This window comes from Microcebus murinus, chromosome 1, assembly GCF_040939455.1.
Source record: "Microcebus murinus isolate Inina chromosome 1, M.murinus_Inina_mat1.0, whole genome shotgun sequence".
Taxonomy (NCBI): domain Eukaryota; kingdom Metazoa; phylum Chordata; class Mammalia; order Primates; family Cheirogaleidae; genus Microcebus; species Microcebus murinus.
Window position 1 is genome coordinate 122,323,852 of NC_134104.1, and position 24,678 is coordinate 122,348,529.

The 24,678-nt window shown below is 47.7% G+C and overlaps 1 protein-coding gene and 2 pseudogenes across 1 annotated transcript in view; all 3 read right to left on the bottom strand.

Annotated features, from left to right (window-relative positions):
- The window catches only part of BFSP2 (beaded filament structural protein 2), a 58,880-nt gene extending 35,907 nt beyond the window's left edge, over nucleotides 1–22,973 (bottom strand). The window contains exon 1 of the mRNA XM_012766853.2: nucleotides 22,459–22,973. Within this exon, the coding sequence (XP_012622307.1) occupies nucleotides 22,459–22,947 (489 nt within the window). The 5' untranslated portion in view covers nucleotides 22,948–22,973. The remainder of the gene's footprint in view (nucleotides 1–22,458) is intronic.
- LOC142874364 (AF4/FMR2 family member 4-like) lies at nucleotides 6,044–12,470 on the bottom strand (annotated as a pseudogene).
- On the bottom strand, nucleotides 14,109–14,653 carry LOC105872669 (large ribosomal subunit protein uL23 pseudogene; annotated as a pseudogene).
- Nucleotides 22,974–24,678: the final 1,705 nt, after the last annotated feature.

Genomic DNA, 24,678 nt, shown 5'->3' on the forward strand with positions numbered 1-24,678 from the left:
TGCACACTGTGGGCCCGGGATGAGTCAGCTGCTAAGCAGGACAGGCAGCTGTGGCAAAAACACCTGGCGGGCTGGATAAATGTCCTAGGCAGGTGGTATCTGGCCCGCGGGCCATAGTTTGAGGACACCTGACCTAGGAGAACAAGCTGTTCTCTGTGGTGCAGACACAGAAATTGAGATAAACCTCAATTTATCCCGATGGGCAATTTAGTGGATTATTGGCAGGTTGGATGTGGGTAACGCACTATTGGAAGAATTATAGAAGAATCCTCACCCTTCCTTTGCCTGAGACTCTACCCCATGCCCCAACCCCGAGCTGGCTGAGGAGCAGGGAGATGAGCTGGGACTCTATGACCCAGAATGGGCCTCTGAGAGGCAGGAGATTAGGAAGGGCAGGAAATGCTCACCCATTCCTTTGTGAATACCAGCAAGAAAGAGGGTATAGGACTCAACGTATTAGACTTGGACTGGGAAACCAAGGTTCAAGTCTGTTTTTCACCAGACACCATATTTCTCATCTCTGAGCCTCAGTTTCCTTATGTGTAAAGGGGAGGCTGTGAGGACCTAGGGGGACACAGCCAAGGGGAACCTGCCAGTTTCCTTGAGCTGCTGCACACTGGAGTCCCATCTACAATGACAAAATGAGGGTGTTGAGAATGTTGCAATTGCATAGTCACAGTTATCCTTGGAGATCCCTTGGAAGGGCTCCATCTTGGACACCCACGGTCAGGCCAGCACAGCTGGGGCTTTTCTCCAGCATTTGCATAAATTGTCCTTTCTTTAGCTGAACTGCAGATGGATAGTTGGCTTAAGCTAGGAGTCATGTTATCTGGAAAGTTCCTTGCTTGAGATGCCAGCATCATGCTCAGCATGGCATGATGCTCTCATCATGAGAGGCATGTGGGGACCAGCCTGTCTGGAGGGCGAGCGAACGCATGCCTCCCTCTCCCACCAGTACAGGGCATGTCCTCCCGGAGGAGCAGAAATGCCAGCACCACTTTCCACTTCAGTGGTGTTTCTCTCTCTCCCCCGAGCTTGCTGAAGACACATGCACATGTGATGCGGGGTGTTAGGGCAGACAGTGGGGAGCTGAGCTGGGGGACAAGCTCCCACACAGAGACGGAGGCCTCTGCAGATTTCCCCGCATGTGCTTCTAGGCTACCTCAATCAGAAATTTTATTCTAGAGTTTTAGAATGTGGAGGGTTCTTGGAGCTATAAAAGAGGAAGAATCAAGGCAGAGGTTTAGGGGCCAGTCCCAGGTCCCAGAATGGGTCCTTTGCCTTGCAGAGCCCAGCAGCAAGGACTCATGGGAAGACCACAGGCTTCCACTTGGAGGGACAGGTCTCAAACCTGTCTTTGTCACTTGGTGATCGTGTGCTGCTCTGAAAGTCTCCCTATTTGTAGGATGGGGATAAGGAAGCTTTCTCCCCTGATTGCAAGATAATTACAAGAGATGTATGTGTAACAGCATGCTCAATTGTCTGAGCTGAGGCTGCAAAGTCACTGCTCTCCTCTTACAGCATGCCAAAGCCACTTCCATCTTAGGGGAGCAGGTGTGGAGCCCATGACAGGCACGCTAGCTGGGGTCACTTGGGAGAGCAGCCTGCAAGGGATGCCATGGGGCATACGACAGGGGCAGATGCTGGGGACAGCTGAATGTGGGGCTTGTGTTTACAGATGGCCCAGCAGGGGAGTCTCAGAAGAATCCAGAAGAGTGTCCCCAAGAGAAAGCATTTGGTTTGGATTTTAACCAAATGCAGGCACTGTGATATCAACTTACAACAATATCGAGCAAAGAAGAACTTTCCTGCCCTCCTTTCCTTTCCTTTCTTCCTGCTTAGATTCCAGCTGGGTTAGAAACAGCGGCAGGGGAGTGGGGTGGGGAGAACAGCCAGAAAGAGAGATGAAGCTGACTTCAGCCCCTCCCCAGGTGTTGGGCCCAGCCTGGGAGGGGGAGAAAATGAGGGTTGATGTGTTGAATAACATATTGACTAGACGTTCTATTTACTGAAGTGAGGCTGTGTTTTGTGACTCAGGGTGAAAGTGATGGTGAAATTTTTAGTTACCAGCAAGTGATTAGAAAAATCATGGGTCCATTCATGTTTTCATCCACTACCCGCTGCGTAAGTTGCAGGGATCTCGGGCGAGGTCCCAACCAAACCAAAGCTGTGTTTATAGCCACACCCTGTGGGGTCTGACATCCATCTCACGCCCAGCACCGTGCTTGGCACCAGCGGCACTTAACAGGACCGAACCAGGGTGTGGGTCTGTGTTTTTTCATTCTGCCTAGGTCTCCCGGGCTCTGAGTCTGAGAATTTTGACTCTTTAATATTTGAGTCTGCATAGCACCTGGTGCATGGTAGACCTGCAGTCACTGCCCCATGAATGAACAGAATAAAACTGAATTCTCTGCCAGCCCCACAGTAGCTACGGTGACAAGTGCCACACTGTGAGCCTGCTGGCGAGGAAGGAGGCAGGACCAAGCGTGCCACCATCACTGAGATTCTGTACTTACATGTGACACTAATTATACCCACGGGCTGGGAAGTTGTAGCCTAATTTCTGACACTGACAAAGGCTTTTCCCACTCGTGTGTTATTCTCCTTTAAATTTCAAAGGGATTAGGGCCATGCTGGCAGGTGCAATTATCTCTCTCCTTTTTCAGAGAAGGGAGGCTGAAGCAGGGGCGATTAGGGGCCTGGGCAAAGTATTTGGAGAGCTGGGACTGGAACTCAGGACCCCTGACTCTAAACGCCAGCTCTGACCTAATCTCCAAATCAACACAAAATGCAACTGAAAGAGGAAAGGAGGGAGCATTCTTCTGTCACAAATAGAACCAGAAGAGAACAGGAACAGGCTTGCTGGCTAATATATGTAAAGTCTCAGGGTAAAGTGAAATTTTATGGTTGATTTATAATCCTCAGGAAATTAGGAGATGTCATGGAAATTCTGACATGCACGGAGCGACTTCAGTGTGGCGTGAATTCTGTGTGTCTGGCCTCCCAGGATCAAAGTGGCTTTGGCAGTGAGGAGATGATTATAGGAGCTCAGGATTTGACACAAATAGCATTTTGCGGCTGGGTGGCTACGTAGGCAAGACAGTTCCTGGAGCAGCCAGCAGGTGGTGCCACTTGTCAAGAGAACCTGGTCAGAGGTGGTAGCCTGGGACTCCCCCATCCCAAAAGGGCTCTAGGGCAACCCTGATTTGGCCTAGAAGCCACTCTGGGATTGTTGCCACCAAGTGGATGATGCTCCTGAAACACCACGGTCCACCCTTGGGTGCCACCGTGTACATACTGCTAATAATTCCTTCCTCCTGGGGTACTGCAAAGTTGGCTTGGCAGATGGTATCAGAAGGGCTGTGCAATGCATGTGGTTATTATTATTTTAATTACTACAGATAGCAATGCAAATTACTACTACAGTTTACTGGGTGCTTACCATGGCCAGGCACTATGCTAAGTGCTCTAAGTGAATTATTTGATTTAATTCCCACAACACCCCTGTGGAGTGAATATTATCCTCATTTTGTAATCAGATCATTGAAATTCAGAGAGGATAAGAGATTTGTCTTGGGTCACAAGGTCAATCAGTTTCAAAACCAGAGTTTGAACTTTGTTCTTTTGGACTCTATAGCTTGCATCATTAGCCATTGTGATATACTAGTTCAGTTTCCTTCCTTCCTTCTGTTGTTTCTTTGTGCCGTTGTGTTAGGTTTTAGGTTCGGGAATAATCAGGCCATACCTCTCTGCTGTTAGGGGTTCCCAGGGTACTGAACAGGCCAGGAAGTGCAACATAGTTGACTGGAACCATGATGGCAGTGTGTCCAAGAAGGAGAGAGAAGGCCCACATGCATTCAGCATGAGCTATAGGCAGGCACAGTCCTGGGCTGTCCAAGTTGGAAATTCCAGCTGTCCATTGGTTTAATTTCATCTCAGTTTTTGTGGACTTGGATCAGGTGTGGGCTTTGCTCTCTCTCCGTCTAGACAATTTCTCCCTCCACTGCCGTTTGGCAACACCTGGGCTATATTCTGGCAGGTGTTGAGGGTTAATAAAACTGCTGCTTCACCAATGTCGGGGCATAGGCCACCACCTGACCCTCAGGAATGAAGGAGGTGGCCACGTGGACTGAGCATTCCCGATCCCAGCCAGCCAGCTGCGCTGCCCAGGATTAGGGCACTGGGCTCGTTGGAGGCTGTCTCTTCTCTTTAGGCTCCATCCAGTGCTCAGAGATGCTAAGGAGTAGTGACAGCCTCCTCTATGGCTGGAGGCTTGGGAGATTAGAGAATTCTACCCCTCTGAGTTTACAGATGAAGAGCCTCAGAGGGCAAGGAATTTGTCTCAGGGCACACGGCCAGTCAGCAGTCCGAAGTGAAGACAGAAGAGGGAGTCAGCAGTGCTAAGTCTCTTCATGTCTACAGAGAGGGGCCCTCTCCCCGGCCTGCCAGAATAATGGAAGGCAACTGGCCTACTCCCCGTGCGTCTGCAGGGAGATGTCAGTGAGATCAATCCCTTCATTTAACAGTTGAGGGAACTGAGGTTCAGAGAGGTGGAGTAAATTGTCCAAGGTCACACAGTAACTCAGTGACAGTTACTGTGTTTCTACTGCATGAACCGTACTCTCCTGGGCTTTCTGTACTACAACTTTCCTTTCTGAATCCCAATAGCCCAAGTAGTTTGATGGATACTACTGGGATGGATTCTATGGGATCTAATTTCAAATGAAAAGGAAGTGAGGATGAATAGGTTAGATACAGAAATATAGCAATTTCTAGAACCTTTTTAAATGGCATTTGAGAAAACAGGACAAAATGTTGGAAATCAGGACTATATATAAAAAAAACACAATAGATACTGTTATGGGTTGAATTGTATACTACCCAAAAGATAAGTTGAAGTCCAACCCCCAGTACCTGTGAATGTCACCTTTGGAAATAAAATCTTTCTGCAGATGTAATCAAGTTAAGATGAGGTCATTAGAGTTGGCCTTAATCTAACGTGACTGGTGTCCTTGTGAGAAGAGGAAAATTTGGATACAGACACACACGGGGACTGAAAGCAGAGATGAGGCGGATGCATCTACGAGTCCAGCAATGCTCGGCACTGCAGCCATCGCCGGCAGCTAGGAGAGAGGCCCGGGATAGGTCCTCCCTCACACCCCTCAGAAGTTCCAACCCTGTTGTCACCTTGATTTCCAGCTTCTAGTCTCCAGGACTGTGAGCAGATAAATTTCTATTGTTTTCAGCCGTCCAATTTGTGGCACTTTGTATGACAACCCCAGGAAACCAACATAGCTACCTCTTACTAACTGATTACTTTGCTGGGCATTTCTATTTGTTGATTTAACTAATATTTATCATGCACCTACGTGCCAGGCACTGTCCTGATAGAGAAACAGCAGGAAGTAAGAGAAGATGAATTCCTCCCTTCCTGAATTATACTTCCTCGAACCCCTGGCCTGAGTGATCTTCCCGCCTCTGCCTCCCAAAGTGCTGGGATTACAGGTGTGAGCCACCACGCCCGGCAGGAAGCATACACCGTCTAGTTCATGTGCATTATTTCCCAGCTTCCTCACAACAATCCTATGCAATATGGATTACTCCCTCTCAATGTATAGATAGGGAAACTGACCCTTAGGGGGCTGGTAACGGAGCCAGGGCCTTTCTTCTGGTAAGGCTGAAGTGGGGCCCGCTTGCTTCGTTTGGCCTCAGTTTACTACCTAGATGCATGACTGCCAAGACAGACCCTGGTGAGACAGGCAGGAGCGTGGGTCCCACAGATGCAGCCCGCTCAGCGTTTGTGAGGCACACATGGGCCCTGCCTCCTAAAGTCCCAGCGCAGCCCAAGAAATTACCCCTCAGCCCCCGGACTCAAGGGTCCTGCATAGGCACGTATGAGGCGAGAGGTTCCCACATGTCAGCTCTGTCTCCACGTTCCTCCCATGTGGATGGGGAGGCTGAGGACACCTGGCAAAATCACGGCCCTGAAAGTTGGCAGCTGACAGCGAGGCTGCAGGATTCTCACCTGTGGGTATACAGAGTATCAGCGATAATCAGACAAGGTCAGTCCGTGATCTCGGTGGAAGGAGACAGAGACAAGGGCACACCGTGATGGTACCTGAACAGAGAGGCAAGGGCACTCTGAGACCACAGAACCCAACATCCCCTCTTCCAGCTAACAGATCAAGGAGGGATCCTGCTTCTTTACTAATGACAGCTTCATGCCTGCTTCTCGCCTTCTACCTCCTGGGTGAAGATTAGTAAGACCCTCAGTCACCAAATCGCCCCCCACTTCCTGATAGAGTCACACGCAGAACAGGCCTTTGCTTCCTTAAACTCCCCCCAAACCACCCAGCACGAGCCCAAACCTCATGACGAGCCCCTCCTAACTCTCTACCTGGGAGCCCCAGGTTCTCCAGGTATTTCTCTTTTGCTGCGCCAGGCTAAAAATCCTGGCTTCGTCCACCTCTAAGCATGTTCTCAGTGGCCTTTGGCTGGTGGGATTTAACAGACAGATACCTGCCTCACCCCAGACCCAGGGCCCTCGGGGGTCGGCATCTGGGGTCCCTACCACAGGGTGTGGCCTCTCGCCCCTACCACGCACTCTTAGCTCTTCCAGAAGTCCAGGAAGCCAGGTGGTGGTGGCAGGCGATCGCCCCAGAGGGGGACAGGGGTCCCGGCCCAGCTGTCTGTGGAAACCCCTGATGTGGGTCACTGTAGGCAGGGGCCTCTGCCACCCGTGCAGGCGCCACCTCCCGCGGTGGGGTGGCTGGGGGAGCTGGAGCCACGCACCGCGGGGAGTCCCTGCACTCCACTCAGATAAAGACGTTCTGCCTTGAGCGCCGACTGCTCAGCACATTTTTCTGAGCATTAAAATCACTGAAAAAGAAAAATAGAAAAACCCCACGGAGGGCTGCACCGTTCCCCGGCAGCAAAGCTATTAAACTTTCAAGTCTCAGTTCTGAGCTGCCTGACGAGCTGGAAGCCGCCCAGCTTCACGCGTCCCAGTTAAAGCAGTTAGTTCCAGTCCGAGCTGTGCTCGCGTAGGGATCAATCGCCCCGTCTGACAGTTTCTTGCAGATTAAAAGAGGCAGAGAAGGGAGAAAAAGGAGGCACATCTCGGCGTTTAAGCTCCTCACGGAGCAGGGCCTGGGCCGACTGTAGCTCTGTCTTATCAAGCAGGAGGCGCTCAACGCCCATCAAGACCCATTTACCCGTTAGGGCTCTGTGATGGGGATCACTCTGGTCTTACAAATGAGGATTTTAGTAACGTTTTAGGGATAGAAACAACATGGAACTGATACTGGCTGGAACACCAACTCAATGAGGAACTTAGTCTCTGTGTACCTCAGTTTCTTATCTGTAAAATGGGTGACCTCCTGAGATGCCCCCGGCTTCAGCTCCTTGTCTCACTTACCCCTCACAATGAGAGGAGGTGTGGTGAATTTAAAGCTGGGGATGACACCTGGGAGTGCCCTGGCAGCAGGGCTGGGGAGGGGGGAGGGAGAGGACGTAGGTGGTGGCTGGGCAGGGCAGGTGTGGGCAGTTAAATTCAGGTAGGGCACTTTGTCTTCTCCTATAATTTTGCCCAGAGCCTGCTGAAAGGGGTGCCCTTCTTACTTCGCTATTTCTGTCTCCCCACTGCAGTGTTTCCCCTAAGTCTTAGGCCCTAAGACCCATTCAGATGGTTATTCATTGGCCCCTGAAATAAATTTGTAAATAAAAACTACAAGTTGTCTTCCACAGGCAGGTCGGTTTGGGGGTGGATGTTCGAGCTCCCCGAGCACTGCTTTCTCTACCTCCTAGCACATAGATAGCTCCTTTCTGCCGAATAATGCGTGTGTGGCAGCAGCTCATTTACACATCTCGTTTACAACCAGATAAATGTGTCATTATGTGCCTTTCCCCGATGACAGCGATAAACTAGGTTTTATTCACCTAAATTGAGTCCTCAACTTCGGTGGATCAGCATGAACCCTCCGGGAGAACGCTGGGGACCTTGTATGGCTTTCTGCTTGGTACAGCTGTCCCCTCAGTGACTCCAAAGAGCTGCCACATTCGTGTCCGCACCTATACCAGCTGATAGTTTTTACAATTATTTTCATTTAGCTCTTCTGGAGAGTGTAGCCTGTTAGAAGGTCTTTCCTATTGCTCTTACAGGTGGATGTTGAATTTTTGTTGGGTTTGTGTTTTTTATTTCTTTGAGACAGAGTCTCACTCTGTTGCCTGGGCTAGAGTGCTGTGGCGTCGGCCTAGCTCACAGCAACCTCAAACTCCTGGGCTCAAGCGATCCTTCTGCCTCAGCCTCCCGAGTAGCTGGGACTACAGGCATGCACCACCATGCCTGGCTAATTTTTTTCTATATATGTTTAGTTGTCCAACTAATTTCTTTCTATTTATGGTAGAGACGGGGTCTTGCTCTTGCTCAGGGTGGTCTCGAACTCCTGACCTTGAGTGATCCTCCCGCCTCGGCCTCCCAGAGTGCTAGGATTACAGGCGTGAGCCACCTCGCCTGGCCAGGGTTTTGTTTTGAGAGGACCTGTTGAGACGTCTTTTCCTCTCCCACCAGGACGTGTCAGTAGAAGGGTTCTCCTGCTCCTGCGAGGCTCTGAGGGCTTCCCTTGCCCCAGACCTGGCAGGAATCACCCCACCCTCACCCCAGTAATAAGCCACTGGTAGGAGTTTTATTTATCATTGCATATTCTACTTGCGGGAACATCTCCTGACAGTGCAGAAGAGTGTAGAGCCCAAAGCCAGCCTCCTCCTGCCCGGCCCCCAGCCCCCCAGCCCCTTACCAGAAGCCCCCACGCCCCCACCCCTTCTGTATGCTTCCCGAGAGGGTCTGCCCTCCACTTTTTAAAAGCACGAATAGTAGCAGAGGTAGACATGGTTTTGCAGCGTGCCTTTCACTCAGCAGTACATCTTGGCACTGGTTCCATGTCAAAATCGAACACTCTGCCTTGTCCTCTCCCCACAGGGGCGGGGGTCTCCGCCACAACGCCTGGTTCTGCGCTGTCTCAGATGTCAAAGCTGCTTCCCACTCTCAGTTCTGGTCTGGAACTTCGAAGAAGTTCTCCCGCCTCTAACTGCAGGGCTCCGATTTGAAGACTTGAGCCTGTCTGGTTCTGCATTCAGCTCTCACTGCCCGGCCACTTGTGGGGCACCCAGTGAGTGCCTTGGCATGCCTTCCGCACCAGGTATGCACGTGGAGAGGTGAGAGAGAGAGAGAGAGAGAGAGAGAGAGAGAGAGAGAGAGAGAGAGAAGAGAGAAGAGAGAGAAGAGAGAGAAGAGAGAGAAGAGAGAGAAGAGAGAGAAGAGAGAGAAGAGAGAGAAGAGAGAGAAGAGAGAGAAGAGAGAGAAGAAGAGAGAAGAAGAGAGAGAAGAGAGAAGAGAGGAGACCCCGCAGAGCTGGCGCGGTAGGGAAGCCTAACCCATGCAAACTGCCCTGCAGACGACTGTGCCAGACTCCCCACCTTTGTCCATGCCGGGCCCTGATCCGAGGAGCTGGCTTCTGGCATGTTCTTTGGGACCCACATTCAGTGTCCCCCTCTGAAGGCACCCTCACTGAGAACTAATCAACACCCTGCTCTTTCTGGAAACTCCCACAGTGTGTGTAGTTGAACAACCTGTGTGTGTAGGCACAGCAGCTTGTGTTACTGCTCACTTAATGTGTGTATCTTCAGGTTTATTCAATTCCACACACTTTAATTGGGCACTGACTATGCGCCAGGCAGGTTACACACATCATTTCATTTACTACCCCTGGACCAACGCTATGAGGCAGGTCTTCTACATTTTCATTAGGAAAATTTCAAACATATATAAAAAGAAAGTCTGGTATAATGGAGCCCTGGCACCCATCACCCAGCTTCCATGATTATAAGCACATGTTCTATTTTGTGTCACTTACATCCCCATATATTTCCTCATTATTCTGAACAAATCCCAGATACTATATTATTTCTTCTTCGAATATTTCAGCATGCATTGTCAAAGTACAAGAATGCTTTAAAGAAACACCATGATCTCATCTAAAAATTAGTGCTACTTTGTTAATCATCACATATCCAGTGTTCACCTTTCCTCAATGTCTAGTGTATATATATGTGTATATATATATATATATATATATATATATACTTTTTTTTTTTTTTTTTTGAGACAGAGTCTCACTCTGTTGCCTGGGCTAGAGTGCCATGGCGTCAGCCTAGCTCACAGCAACCTCAAACTCCTGGGCTCAAGCGATTTTGCTGCCTCAGCCTCCCAAGTAGCTGGGACTATAGGCATGCACCACCATGCCCGGCTAATTTTTTCTATATATTTTTAGTTGTCTGACTAATTTCTTTCTATTTTTAGTAGAGACGGGGTCTTGCTCTTGCTCAGGCTGGTTTCGAACTCCTGACCTTGAGTGATCTGCCCGCGTTGGCCTCCCAGAGTGCTAGGATTATAGGTGTGAGCCACCGTGCCCAATCAATGTCTAGTATATTTTTAAATTGTTTGAACAGTGATTCAAACAAAGTCCATTTTAATGAGCTGAAATGTTAATTTAGTCTCTTAATTTATAGGTTTCTCCCTCCATCTCTATTCTTTCCCTTGCAATTTTTATTTGTTGAAAAAGTTGGGTCTTTTGTCCTGTAGTTTCCCAGAGGCTGGATTTTGATGGTTTCATCTCTGTGGTGTCAGTTAACACGTTCTTCTGACCTTTGTATTTTCCGTAAATTCGTGGTTTTATCTTGAGGCTTAATTATATTCGGTTACTTTTTTTTTTTTTTTTTTTTGCAAGACTACTTCATAGGGGGTGGTGTGCACTCCACCAGGAGGTACATAATGTCCCGTGGTGTCTTTTTGTGATGTTGTAGCCATTTGATGATTGTTATTCCCTAGAGCTGTGATTTTATTTTGGTTGCAGTGTGGTGATATTCTCATTCTATTTAATAATTAATACTTTTTATGGATATAAGTAAAATTTATAATTCTGTTGTCCTTTTTTGTTTGTTAGCTGGAATGCTATAAATATATATTTATATATCTATATTTATATCCATATTTATATAAATATATATTTATATATCTATAAAATATATTTCCTTGCTTCAATTATTTCTCTTTCTCACCTTTTTCTTATGTACCTATAGATCTTATAAAAAAGGCAGAAAAAAATTCTTATTTCTTTCTCATTATTTATCAGTTTTCAAAGTAATGAGTTGGTTCCTTAGTAAATTGCAAAGGTGATTAATTAGTGATTTTTTTGGTATTATCTTGAACTCATGGATTTAAACACATTTGATGTGTTTCAATCCATTGCAGTAAATATTCTTATTGATAATATTCTCTTTTTAAAATAATGGATCATGCTATTATTTTGTAACTGACTTGTCATTGCAACATTTGAAAACCGTGAATGACATCTCCAAGAGATGAAGCTAATAGATCCACTGGGGAGTCACTCACAAGTTTTTCTTTAAACTTTTTTTCACCTTTAAATGTTTACATTCTTTACTATTAAGGCAAAGAGGCAGTTCAAGCTCAATCATAATTTCACGGTCAATTGCTCCACATAGTCATGACTTAAAAAGCTGTAAATGTGTGACTTACATCCAGCACGTGGGAAGGTATTTTCAGCTTGGGGAGCTGTTCCTTGCTGCTGGTCTTCAAGTCGCATTGTTGCCATGGGATCAACTGCTGTCGTGCTCAGAGGACAGCTTGGGTTCTGTGGACTCCTATCTGTCCATGTGCCGGACATAAGCAGTGGATTTCTGTACCATCAAGCGGGACTTTGACATCAGTGAAGGTGGGAATGACTGATTTGAGTGCTGCCCACTTGAAAAGGTACACAGGAAAGAGAATCCTAGTTTGCATCAGAGTCCCGGGTGATTTGGAATGTTCCTTGCTATGGTGAGCATTCCCATGAGACTTGGAATGACTGGAGCTTAATGAAGACACAGCCTGGGTTTTCCAGGGCTGGAAGAGTGTGATTTGGAGTGTTCCGATCCATGCTGGCTTCCTGCTACTGCTCCCACTATTGCTATGTGAGTCATGGTTGTGTCTCTGGCCACCACTGTTAGTGCCACTACTGCCACCCACCTGCACTGATCTGCTGGCTACTGTGTCCTCTCGGTAAGCCTGAGGACTGTTTCTGAGACTGAAAAGTGCTGGGTGCAGGTCCTACAAGAATCCATGTGCTACTCTGATGAGAGCCTCCATGTCTCTGTTCAGAGAAATTTGGGTTAGATTTTTCTTCTGCTGTTGGTGAGACTGTGGGCTTGGGAACTGCAATAAGCTTTGGTATAGATATGTGTCCCATGAAATCCTTCATTTCATCATAGTTTCCAAGCATACTCTGAATACCACTCATCTTATCTGCTGGGAACTTCGTGTGGCTCAGCAGAGAAAGGAGAGTGGGTGGGAAGGTGTCTTTGTCCTGCTAAATCTCCTGATTCTGCCTTTCCCATTCTTTCATATGAACCATTGTCCTAGTTTTCATGGTTTATGCTGCTTATCTTGGTATCTCTTTGTCCTAAACACAGTTTCCTTGGTGTCCATGCTATGGCAGTTTGACCTTAGCTGTGCTGTTGCTCTAGATTCCACAGGGTGGGGTGTAGAAGCGTCCCGAGCACAGGAGCTTCCGTCCTCGTGGAGTTGGGGTGTGCCACCCTCCCAGCACAGGATGTGTTCTTGCACACTTTCCTGGGAACCCCAATAATGTTTTGATTTATCCTCAACCATCTTTAGTTAGTGGGAGCTTATTCAAATGGCTTTTAAGTCTTTTGACATGACTTACTACATGACTCTAGTAGTTCTTCACATAATAGCTTTCTTGCTTTCTGGTGTGACAAGGTGTTGTACACTCATTTTGTATATTCCCTATTCTCAGACCTGGATTCAGCCATCCGTCCCATTAGTAGTGAAAGATGGCTGTTAGAGAGCAAAATATGAGGCCAAAAAATGCTCATTGCCACTGGGTTGGGCATTGCTTTTAGATCACATACATCTTGAGTTTATATATCGATAATTCCAATTTAAATTCAACAAAAGAATTGTCACTAAACTTCATCAATCCTAAAACTTTATTTCCTTTCACCCATCCTGCGGTCCCCAACCCTCAGAGCCTATTAGGGACGGGGCCACAGAGCTCTCCTGCCCCTCTCACCCCAGTCTGTGGAAAATCGTCTTCCATGAAACTGGTCCCTCGTACCAAAAAGGTTGGGGACCTCTGAGTCTCACACTAAAAGTCTCAGTTCTCTATAACACAAATATAATCATTCTTTTACTTTATTCCACAGTGTACATGCATACATATGCATACACACCGATGTCAGAAAAATAATGCCATTGCTACTACCAACAACATTACCAAAAACTTAAGTTGTATTGTGTGTGTGTGTGTGTGTGTGTGTGTGTGTTTGGTTTTTTTTTTTTTTTTTTTTTTTGAGACAGAGTCTCACTTTGTTGTCCAGGCTAGAGTGAGTGCCGTGGCGTCAGGCTAGCTCACAGCAACCTCAAACTCCTGGGCTCAAGCGATCCTTCTGCCTCAGCCTCCCGAGTAGCTGGGACTAAAGGCATGCGCCACCATGCCCGGCTAATTTTTTATATACATATCAGTTGGCCAATTAATTTCTTTCTATTTATAGTAGAGACGAGTCTCGCTCTTGCTCAGGCTGGTTTTGAACTCCTGACCTTGAGCAATCCGCCCGCCTCGGCCTCCCAGAGAGCTAGGATTACAGGCGTGAGCCACCACGCCTGGCCTGTGTTTGTTTTTTGCAGTTCTCTTTCTAGTACATTCCTATCTCCACTAGGAATGTACAGTCAAATCACTATGGTTTTAAAAAAATCACTTGCAATAGTTCTTCCCTGTGTGACTATGCCATCAACTTGATGCATAGTTGGATTACTTTGTTTCCTTTTATTTTTGATTTTTAGGATTTGCTTTTTAAGATTTAATTTTGTTATATAATTCTGCAAAATATTTCCTTGGTTCCAAAGTCATCTCCACATAACGAGATAAATTAAAAAACTCTAGTGTCCGTTCCTTTCCCCTCTACTCTATTCCCTCCCTCCTAGAAGTGATCTTATAAAAACATTTATGGTTTGTCTTTTCCAGTTTTTTTTTTTTAAGGTGAGAAGATATATATATTTAGAATTAGCCAGCTGGACTTGGTTTAGATGATCCCAATTTTGTTGGCAACGTCCAAAGCATCATAATCAGGAGCCAGTCGAACATATGCCTTCTTCTCTCCATCAGGCCTGATCAGGGTGTTGACCTTGGCCACATCAATGTCATAGAGCTTCTTCACAGCCTGTTTGATCTGGTGCTTATTGGCTTTGACATCCACAATGAACACAAGTGTGTTGTTGTCTTCTATCTTCTTCATGGCAGACTCTGTGGTCAAGGGGAACTTGATGATGGCATAGTGGTCAAGCTTGTTTCTCCTGGGGGCGCTCTTCCGAGGGTATTTGGGCTGCCTCTGGAGCCTCAGTGTCTTTGGCCGCCGGAAGGTGGGTGACGTACGGATGTTCTTTTTTTTTTTTTTGTGGCTGTGGACGCCTTTTAGCACTGCCTTCTTGGCCTTCAAAGCCTTTGCTTTGGCTTCGGCTTTGGGAGGGGCAGGAGCTTCCTTCTTTGCCTTCGGCGCCATCTTGTGAAAAGGCCCATTTTTTTTAATGTAAGCAAATATATATGTATATGTTTATGTCCTTCTCTTTTCTTAGATAAATGGTAGAATGAAATACACATTCTCTCCACCTTGTCTTTTAACTCAATAACGTACCCTGGAGATCATCAGTCCACAATAGTTACAGAGCTCTTCCTCATTCTTTTTGCAGATACACCATAGTTTACCCAACTAGTCCTCTCCTGATGGGTATTTGGATTGTTTCCAGCCTTTGGTCTTACAGATAGGATTGAAGTGAACAGCTTTGTACACCTTGTTCATATTTTTATTGGTGTCTCACTGGCCGAGACTCCTAAAAGTAGTTTTGCTGGGGAAAATTACATAAATGCCTATATAATTTCTCTAGATATTGCCAAATTCTTCTCTATAGGTGCTGTAGCATTTTCTATTCCTATCAGCACTGTATGAACTTTCCTGTGTCCCTAGAGCTTCACTAATGAAATAGATCAACACACTTTTAGAGTTTTACCAATCGGATAGGTAAAAATGGTATCTCAGGTAGGTTTTTTTATTTCTCTTATTATGGGTGCAGTTGAGCCATTTTCATCTGTTTTTTGTGTCAATGGTCTATTCATATCTCTAGCCTATTTAAAAATAAAACAGCACGGTTGGCTTTTATTTTCTTTTACCTCAAATTGTAAACGTTGTTTACAGAATAGGGATATTGTACTCTGAGTTGCAAATGTTTGGTTTTGCTTCTAGTGTTATTTTACAATGTAAAATTTTAAAGCGTTTAGTAATCAAATTTATCAATATTTTTCTTTGTTGCTTTTGAATTTTGAATCATAACAAGGAAAAATTTCCCCATACCTAGGTTATGAAGGAATTCACCCATGTTTTCCACCTGTATGGTTTCCTTTTTACATTTAAATCTAGGATGAAATCTAGGGTGCAGCAAGGGATGGATCCAATTGTATTATCTTCCTTATGACTATCTAACTGTTTGAATATCACTTATTAAAAAGCCCATCCTTCCCTCCATTGGTTTCAAATGTTGCCTTTATTAATACTAAATTTCCAGGTGCAACAGAGCCTCCTATTGGATTTTCTATTCTTTTCCATGGTTGTCCAATCTTTTCATGCCAATACTAAATTGTTTTAATTATAGAGGCTTTATAATATGTTGTAATGTCTGGTGGAGCTGCCTCTTCCCTCCCTACCCGCCTCCCGCTCACTCTTCTTTCTCAGTTTTTCTTTTCTGGCTATTCTTGACTTTTTGTTCTTACAAATGAAATTTTTTTTGGGGGGAGGGTGGTGTGGTGGTCGTGGATATAAATGAAATTTATAATCAACTCATCTAGCTCTAGAAAAAAAGATGGGATTGCATTACATTTATAAATTAACTTAGGGAGAAGTGACATTTTTATGCTATTGAGTCTTTCTATTCGAGTACATAGTATTTCTTTCCATTTGTTCAAGGTTATTTTTGTGTCTTTTGGGAGGATTTTATTATCATCTAATATAGATTTTGGGCACTTCTGAAGTTTATTCAGAGGTATTTCATTTTATATTATGTAATCATAAATGAGATTTTTCTCTTCTGTTACATCTTTTTTTGTGTGTGTCTATAAACAGCATTTTTGTGTGTTTTTTGAGATGGGGTCTCACTAGTCCAATGTTGCCCACACTGGACTAGAACTCCTGGGCTCAAGCAATCCTCCCACCTTGGCCTCCTGAGTAGGTGGAACTATAGGCATGGGTCATTGTGCCCAGAAACTTTGATTTTTGATGTTTTTTAATAACCTGCTACTTTACTAAATTATTTTATTGTTTCTTGCATAGCTTTTACATTGATCTTTCTGGGCTTTCCAGAGAGATCAAAATTTTCCCTCTTCCTTTTCAATTCTTCTAACTATTATTTTCTCTGGTCTAATCACATCGACTACCACCTCTGACCAATGTTACATAGAGTAGCATCCTCTTCTCCTTTCTAATTCTGTGGAAGGCCTCTAGCAATTCCTCCTTAGAGACAGCTTGTCAGGGAACCAAACATCCTTGTTGTTCAGGTGAGAAACTGGGATGTAGAGAGATCAGTGAAGAGGGGCCGGGCGTGGTGGCTTACGCCTGTAACCCTAGCACTCTGGGAGGCTGAGGCGGGCGGATTGCTCAAGGTCAGGAGTTCGAAACCAGCCTGAGCAAGAGTGAGACCCCGTCTCTACTATAAATAGAAAGAAATTAATTGGCCAACTAATATATATAGAAAAAAATCAGCTGGGCATGGTGGCACATGCCTGTAGTCCCAACTACTCGGGAGGCTGAGGCAGGAGGATCGCTTGAGCCCAGGAAATTGAAGTTGCTGTGAGTGCTGATGCCACAGCACTCACTCTAGCCTGGGCAACAGAGTGAGACTGTCTCAAAAAAAAAAAAAAAAAAAGAGAGAGATCAGTGAAGAATTTGTTCAAGGTCATGGGTTAGTAAGTGGCAGGACCTGAGTTTGACCCCAGGGTTGCCTGGCTTCCAAATCCCCAGTCTTTGCACCACACCTCCCTGTTTTTCATCACATGGACACTCCATCCCCATCTCCCACTCCTCAACGTGGGCCTCCCATTTTAAGAGGTCTTAAGAGATTTAAGAGTGGCTGAGTGTGGTATTTGGGAAGGGCATGAAGAGAGGCCCCAAGTGACAGGCACCATTCCCCTCCCACCACCTTTTAGCAATTCTCCTTCCCAGACACACTCGACTTGGGAAACAAGAGCCCCCAGGAAACCAGAAACTGTTCTTCTTAGAAAGCAGTTCAAGTGACCACTTGCATTAACGGCCAAGGCCCAAGGGAGTAGCATCATGCCTCCTTCCTCTGTCCTTTCTTGCCTCCTATCAAGATATTTCTTCCATTCGTACACATCACTCTTTCTAAGAGGAATGAATCCCCCGAATATAGTTTTCTGTGTGTAGTTACATGTCTAGCCACGCTGTGGTGCCCCTTGTAGCGTGGCCGACAGAGTAACCGCCCCACTGGCCTGCTCTGGCCAAACAAATCGCGTTTACTAAGAAACAGACCGAGAGGCTTTGTCCTGGGGAAAGGCATCCAGGCTTTTGCAGGTACTGAGCTAGCTCCTGGTTCTGCCCTGCTCCCCTACTTTCAGGGACACCAGGTTGCGAACCAGGAACAGCAGCTCTGTTGTCTTTCTTTTTACTCATTGGGGAAGGATTAGTTCTTGTTTCTTTTGTTTTTGTTTTTTTTAAAAAACCTTCTAGGGCCACAGGTTCTTTGGGAGAGAAATTTGGCCCCGTGTGGATTTGCCTGAGTTTCTGGTTTCTGCAGAGAGTATGAGGTTTCTCTCTGCAAGGGGCAGAACAGGAGGCTGGAGCAGCAGGACAGGTAATCAAATCAGGCCCATTGTAAACGCTAGTCCTTGCCTTTCAGTAATTTTGCTTTTCCCTTTCCTCCAGCTGATCTCCTTAGCCTTATCCTTCAGAGGTGTAAGCTGCTGTTTCCCCCGCCCCCAGCCCCCAGCCTCGTGGGGACCTGGACTAACATCTGGCTCCTTAACTCAGAGCCCCCACGTTGCCATTGCCCTTCCTTCCCCAGGCAGCTTCCTCCCTGCCCCCTCCCCCTCCCCCCGCACCTCAGCTGCCTATTTTGTTCTGACACCAGGTCTCTGGGCTGTTCCTATGCCCTCTCCTTTCATCTGCAGCTCTGAGGCGCAGACTGCCTAACACCAAGCCCGTGTTTGGCCTACTTGAGGATGAAAGGGCCTGATGTTGCCACCAGAACTTGTTATTATCAGCATCATTCACGGGGCACGAAAAGTCAGGAGCACAGAGCAAGGGCCAGAGAAGGAAACCGCCACCTTCTGCCCGGGATTTGGGCTGGTGCTTGGGTCCTCCTTGGCCTCTGCGGCTGCCACCTGGGGGGGTTTCTGTCTGTTTTCACTTCTTAGCAGGAGAAGGGGCGGAGTGATATTAACACAGCTGAGAAGCAGGGGGAGAGAGGTTTGAATTGAAAAGGAACACAACATACGTAACCTAAACGTTTGTACTCCCATAATATGCTGACATTAAAAAAAAAAATGGAATGTCATATATGTGAACCCTAACTAGGACCAGCTACATAATCTGTGGGTCCCAGTGCAAAATGAAAATGTTTGGTCCCTTGTTCAAAAAGCAGAAAACAAAGCACAATTTAAGTCACTAAAATACGAAGATTTTCTCTTTCTTCTGCTGTCTCTTTCTTGACCTGCCACAGCAATTTTTCTTTACTATTTAATCTTGTACTCCCTCCGGCATGGGGACACTCATGGAGACCCTTACAGGCAGCCGGGGGCCTTGCTGCATGATTCAGAGCATGTGTGCAGCCCTCCCACTGCTGGACTGATGTGTCGTGTCCTGGTGGTGGGCACAGTGGTGGTGACTCCCAAGAGTATTACAACCTCAGTGCCACCTGTAGGTACCTGGGTCAGGGGTTGGCAAGAGGCTTGTCCTCTCCCTCTAGTTGCTGCCACCCAGGTGGGGTGAGGAGGGAAGGTCAGGGGGGGGGGCTGGGGCTCTTGGGGGCAGGGGAATGGGCCACCAAGGCCCCATCCAGGGGAGACAGAGGGGGATGGGACCATGCAGGAGCCCCTGGCCCATGCTCCATTGTCCCCCATCTGACTTCACTTACAAAACCCAAATTCAAAGATAAAACTATCAAGAATTTCAATGGCGACTGCAGAGCATTAAACCCCAGGGAGGGCCCCTATGGGACTGCACTGGTGGTGCACCCATGAAGCCCACCCTGGGCCTAAGGGTGCTGCCTTCAAGACTCCCGACTTATACAGTCACAGGGATGGAGAGGATTCCTGCCCCGCCCCACCCAGGCCAGCTTTTCTGGTTCTGTTGTGGTGTGAACCTTCCTGGCCCCCAAGTTTCTCGATGCTTTCCATGTCGTGGCTTTCTGCACAGTGACAGCAACCTTTTCCCTCCCCTTTGCCGCTCCTCCTTGTTTTTCTGAAAGCCTGTCTTTGTCTCCCCTTGGTGTGGGCAGGAGAGGCTATGGGGAGATTCCAGGGGACAGGGGCCCCCACGTCCCAGAATGGCCCCAGGTGCTGTCTGTGTTGGGGGAGGCAGAGTCTGTCTACCTCCCACCTTTCTTTCTCAAACATTTACAGAAGTGGTCACTTGCTCCGAGCTTCCCCACTGCTTGCTCCAGCTTGATCCAAGAAAGTGCCACCAAAGTGGACATCTCCCAACCTGCTGTTGGGCGATGGAGGTCCCTTTTGGATTCTCTATTGGGGGCCCAGGCTAAGGAGGAAGTTGAGTTGCTCTGTGGGTGCCCAGCCACCCTCTGGCCCATCAGGGCTCAGTTATCGCCAACTTGAGGCCTCAAGCACCATGTGGGCCCTGAGGAGGCCCAGAGGGTCTGGGGCTCACAGCAGAGGTGCCCTGGAGCTGGGCTGGCAGGGTGAGCAGGAGTCTGGCTGGCTGCAGAAAGGGGGGAGGTGAAGGGAGTGCTGTGAAGAATCTAGAGCCATGAGCCCCAGGCCAAGACGTGGGAGTGAGGGCAAAGCAAGAGAGCTCTGCGTGTCTGCATGGCTGCCTCTGGTCCCCGAGTGAGGAGACGGCAGCTCTTGGTGAGATGACTGGGTTGTGTATGTGTGTAGGTTCCTCTAGCCTTGAAGGGGGTGGCCTCAGGTGGCGATGGGCCCCTCCTGCCGCTCTGTGGGCCTGCCTGGAGAAATCATGTGTATTTCTCAGATATGCATAGTTTCCTTTTGTTCTTTCTTGATGGAATAGAGCTAATGGCTGGAAGGGGAGACTGTGCAATACAGAAATAAGAACTCCATTTTACAAATTGGTCTATTTGTGTCTTCAAGTCCATGTTTAAAAGAAAAAAAACTAAAATAGAGCTCTATTCATACCTAGGACCTCATTTATGGTCACTTAAGGGGAAAGTGACCTCATCTAGGATTCTTACCACCAGTGACAGAGGTTGAATGTCTTGGCATTGTGGCTGTACTGCTCTTGCAGTATTTTATAGCTTTTTAGTCTGTAGTCTACCCGTAGACAGGAACCATGTATTTTATTTATCTATGAATTTTCTAAGCATTTATTATATCCATTTTATAGATGAGGAAAGTGAGGCCCAGGGAAGTTGAGTAAGTTGCAGCTAGATGGAGCCAGAGCAAGTCAGTATCTATTGAGTATGGACTTAATTTAGTGGCCATATTTTTTAACCTAGAAATCGGGATGCCTGATTTCCCCTGACAAGGCTGTGTGGCATCTTGTGAGTGCAAGCAATTTCCAGCAGATGCTGATATATTAAAAATATCTAAGGACATTCTGGTGGTTGATATGGTACAAATATCTGGAATCAGGACAGCTGTGGAGAATCCTGGAGGAAGGGCTGCCTCTTAGACTTGACAGGCTTTAAGGCCCCGGGCTGTCCTAGGATGGTTCTCCCTGGAAGCCCAGACGGGTGCAAGCAGACAGCAGCACCGGGGGAAGGACAGCGTTGTACACCAGGCATCCTGTGCTGCCAGCTGGCACTGACAACAGCGACGGAGGAGCATCATGGGATGAAATGGGAGGCAGGAGGGGCGGATGGGCAGTCCCTGTGTGAATCTGCTCAGCATCCCCCAGCCACATGCAAATAAAGGTTTGTGACCTCCTCTCAGGAGCTGCATGCTGGACCCCTGCGGGCAAAGGGTGTGCGCGGGCAGTTCCCGGCTGCGCTAGACACTGATTTAGCTCACAGGGATCCCAAGGCCAGCAAGTGGGGAGAACGGGAAGGAGAGAAGCCAGCCATCCACAGAGAGACCAGCTGAGATGTGCAATGCTGGCTGGAGTCCTAGCGTTAGGACCACAGGCTGCAGGCCAGACATGATGGATGAGCTGGGAGCTCTGCAGATACCACCCTGGAAGGCAGGAAAAGCAAGGCCGACCAAGCAAGAGAGAAAGATGAAACCTCTGCATCCAGCCCTGGTCAATAAGATAACCGCTAGCTACCTGCGGCTATTTAAATTAATGCAAACTAAATAAAATAAAAAATCCAATTCCTTGTTCTCATTAGCCACATTTTGTGCTCAAGAGCCATATATAGCTAGTGGCTGCCAGATTGGACAGTGCAGATATAAGACATTTCCATCACTGTAGGAAAGTTCTATGTAAATTATCTCAAGTTCTATGTAAATTATCTCACTAATTTTTTTATATTGATTGCATGTTGAAATAATAGTTTGGATATGTAGAGTTAATAAGCTATGATGTTAACATTAACTTCACCTGTTTCCTTTTACTTACTGCAGCTAATAGCAACTTGTCAGTTACCTATGTGGCTCATATTTCTGTTGAACAGAGCTGTTATAGACGGGTATAGGAACATACCTCCATTTATTCAGTTTTTTACTACCACATTCACTTGATGGCATTCGATTGGATGATGGCCGTGAAACCCCTTTCTCAACAGTAAAGGTACCGAGGCAGCCCAGGGTCATGGGACAAGTGCGCCTTCAGAGCCAGAAAAATTCAGGTGCAAATCTCAACCCCATCATCCCCCTATTAGCTTTGAGAGCTTGGGCAAATTACATGCCTCAGTTTTCTCATCTGAAAAATGCAACCAACGGATGATCCGATACTTAGCGTTGCTTCGAATGTTACAGAAAGTCCACGTGTGGGGGCTGGCGCAGGCCCATCGTAAACCTCAGTAAAAGGTAGTGGTGGTGTTATCATCGGCATTTTTAGTATGAAAGTGTAGGAGTCAACTTGGTCAGTTTCTCCGGCCTCAGACCACTCACTACCCTACCCACTGCCTTCAGCATCCCCTCCCAGCACCCCTGCGAGGCCGTTGGGCACGGCGTGGGCACTCACCTGCTGGCAGCTGCTGGCCCAGGAGGCCCGGAGGGCGCCCCAGCCTCCCGAGCGCGTGGCCTTGCTCTCCAGGTGCATCCGCAGCTGCGTTTCCAGCTCCTGACTGACTTGCTCGAGGGCGTGCACTTTGGCCATGTATTCCACCAGGCAGCCCCCAAGGTCCTCAACAGTGGCGTGGTCCCTCTCCAAACCTGGAGTGGGCATGGTGGCCAGGCCCGAGCTCCGCAGGCCCTGCAGGAAGACGCTGCTGATGCCCAGGGCCCGGCGGGTCACCCGGGCACCCAGGCCACCTATGTTGCCACTGGGCACCGTCCCTACATAGACCCCAGGTGCTCGGATGAGGCCACTCATGGCATTGGTCCTGGAGGCTGGGGGGCTGTCCAGGGAGGATGACGACCGTGGCCCCCTGAGGGACGGCCTGCGCCTCTGGAGGGGCATGCTGGAGCTGGTGCTGATGGGCACGTCCACTGCCACTCGCCGCTCGCTCATCACCCCTCTGCCTCTGCGGTGCCCAGCGGGCTTACAGATTCCTGTGGCTTTTGGTTTCCAGCCCCAGCGTCCCTGTGGCCTGGTCACGGGCCTCTCTGGAAGCTCCCCTATCCCTGGGGCTGCTTTGTCTGCTGTCTTCCATGAGTTTCCATCATTCACTGAGCTGAAAGAGAAACAGGCCCTGCCCAGGGCTGTGTGCAGAGAGGCACTCATGCATTCTTTGAAGCAGGGTCATGTGCCCAACCTCCCGGATTTTTCTGTTGGTGGTGGGGGAGGCTGGATCAGAGCAGGTTGTGGAAGTGGATCATCGGGGCTTATGTATTTCACTGCCTAAAAGTGGGCAAGGTAGGCATCAAGCAGCCCCATTTCACAGATGAGTAAACTGAGGCTTGGGGACCTGAGTTCACAAGTGTGGTGATCACTTGCCCCAGACCTCAGATTACAAACTGGGACTCAGTCTCGGTGTTTCAAGGGCAATATCAGTGCTTTCTACATCCCTACGTGTGCTGGTGTGTCTGAATGCGTGGAGGTGAGCAGATGTCCACACAGGCAATAGAGGATGAAATGGATGTGAACCAGCCCTGGCAGGAGGCAGCCCCAGGGACCAGAGACAAACAAACCTGCCTGTTGCTTCCTTCACCCTCCCTCAGTCCTGGCAGAAGCTTCAGGTCCCTCCCTAGCTTTGCTCTCTCCCTTCCCTTGTCATCCCTGCCCTCTGACACTCTGCTAGTCATCAGCTGCTGGACATTGGCCACGTCACTTCACCCCCTGGGCCTCGCTTTGCACACGCTGGCCTGGGCTCTAACTCTCTGATGCACTAAGGAAGGGATCTTAGGCTAATTCAAGTCCCACACATGGTGGGTACCTGTTTAGTCATTCTCTGCACCTCTGCTTCCCATTTGTCAGGAAACCAATAAATAAAAATAACAGTGTTTTCCAGTAAGCTCTCTACATGTGCTCCAAGTTAGGGTTAGATGACCCCCTCTGGGTTTTAATTCCTGCTGTCAGCACCCACTAAGCCATGTCATCAAGGGCCAAACCTCAATCACTTCTCCAGGATCAGAAAGGTTCCACTGGCCCCAGGGCTGACAACATGGACCTAGAAAACCACTGTGCTGAAGTTTTACCCTGGAGCCACCAGGTAGCTAAAGCCCAGAGATGGATATTTACCCCATAATGTGGGAATACACCTTGAGCGAGCACCAAATCCACCCAGTGCTGTGAGTGACTCCCTAACTTCATCTCATTGAATTCTCAAGTCAACTGTGGGAAGTAGGCATATAGGGCTGACATGCATTCTACAACCCCAAAAGTATCACATGTCCTGTAATTGGCTATTATCCCCCTCATGTGATGAGGACCCTGAGAGCTGCAATGACTTGCCCATGGTCCCACGTCCAGAAAGTAGCACAGGTGGCATGAGAAGGCCTCTTCTGACTCCCAGTCTAGTGATTTCAGGACCCTCCTTATTGCCCACCATCCAGAGACAAGGGTACCTACCCACGGTCACACAGGTAAAGTTAAAACATCCAGGTGCCTGCTACACTATTCTGTGTGCTCTTCCTTCCTACTGATTAGGACACCACAACCCTTCCTTTTTTTTTTTTTTTTTTTTTTTAATCTTCTACCTGGTCTATTTGAGATGACACAGAAGGTACTTTGTAAACATCAGTGTTAGTTATTGCATTAACAGATTAAGGAACCAGCTAGGTCAAGCAAAGGCTGGCACTG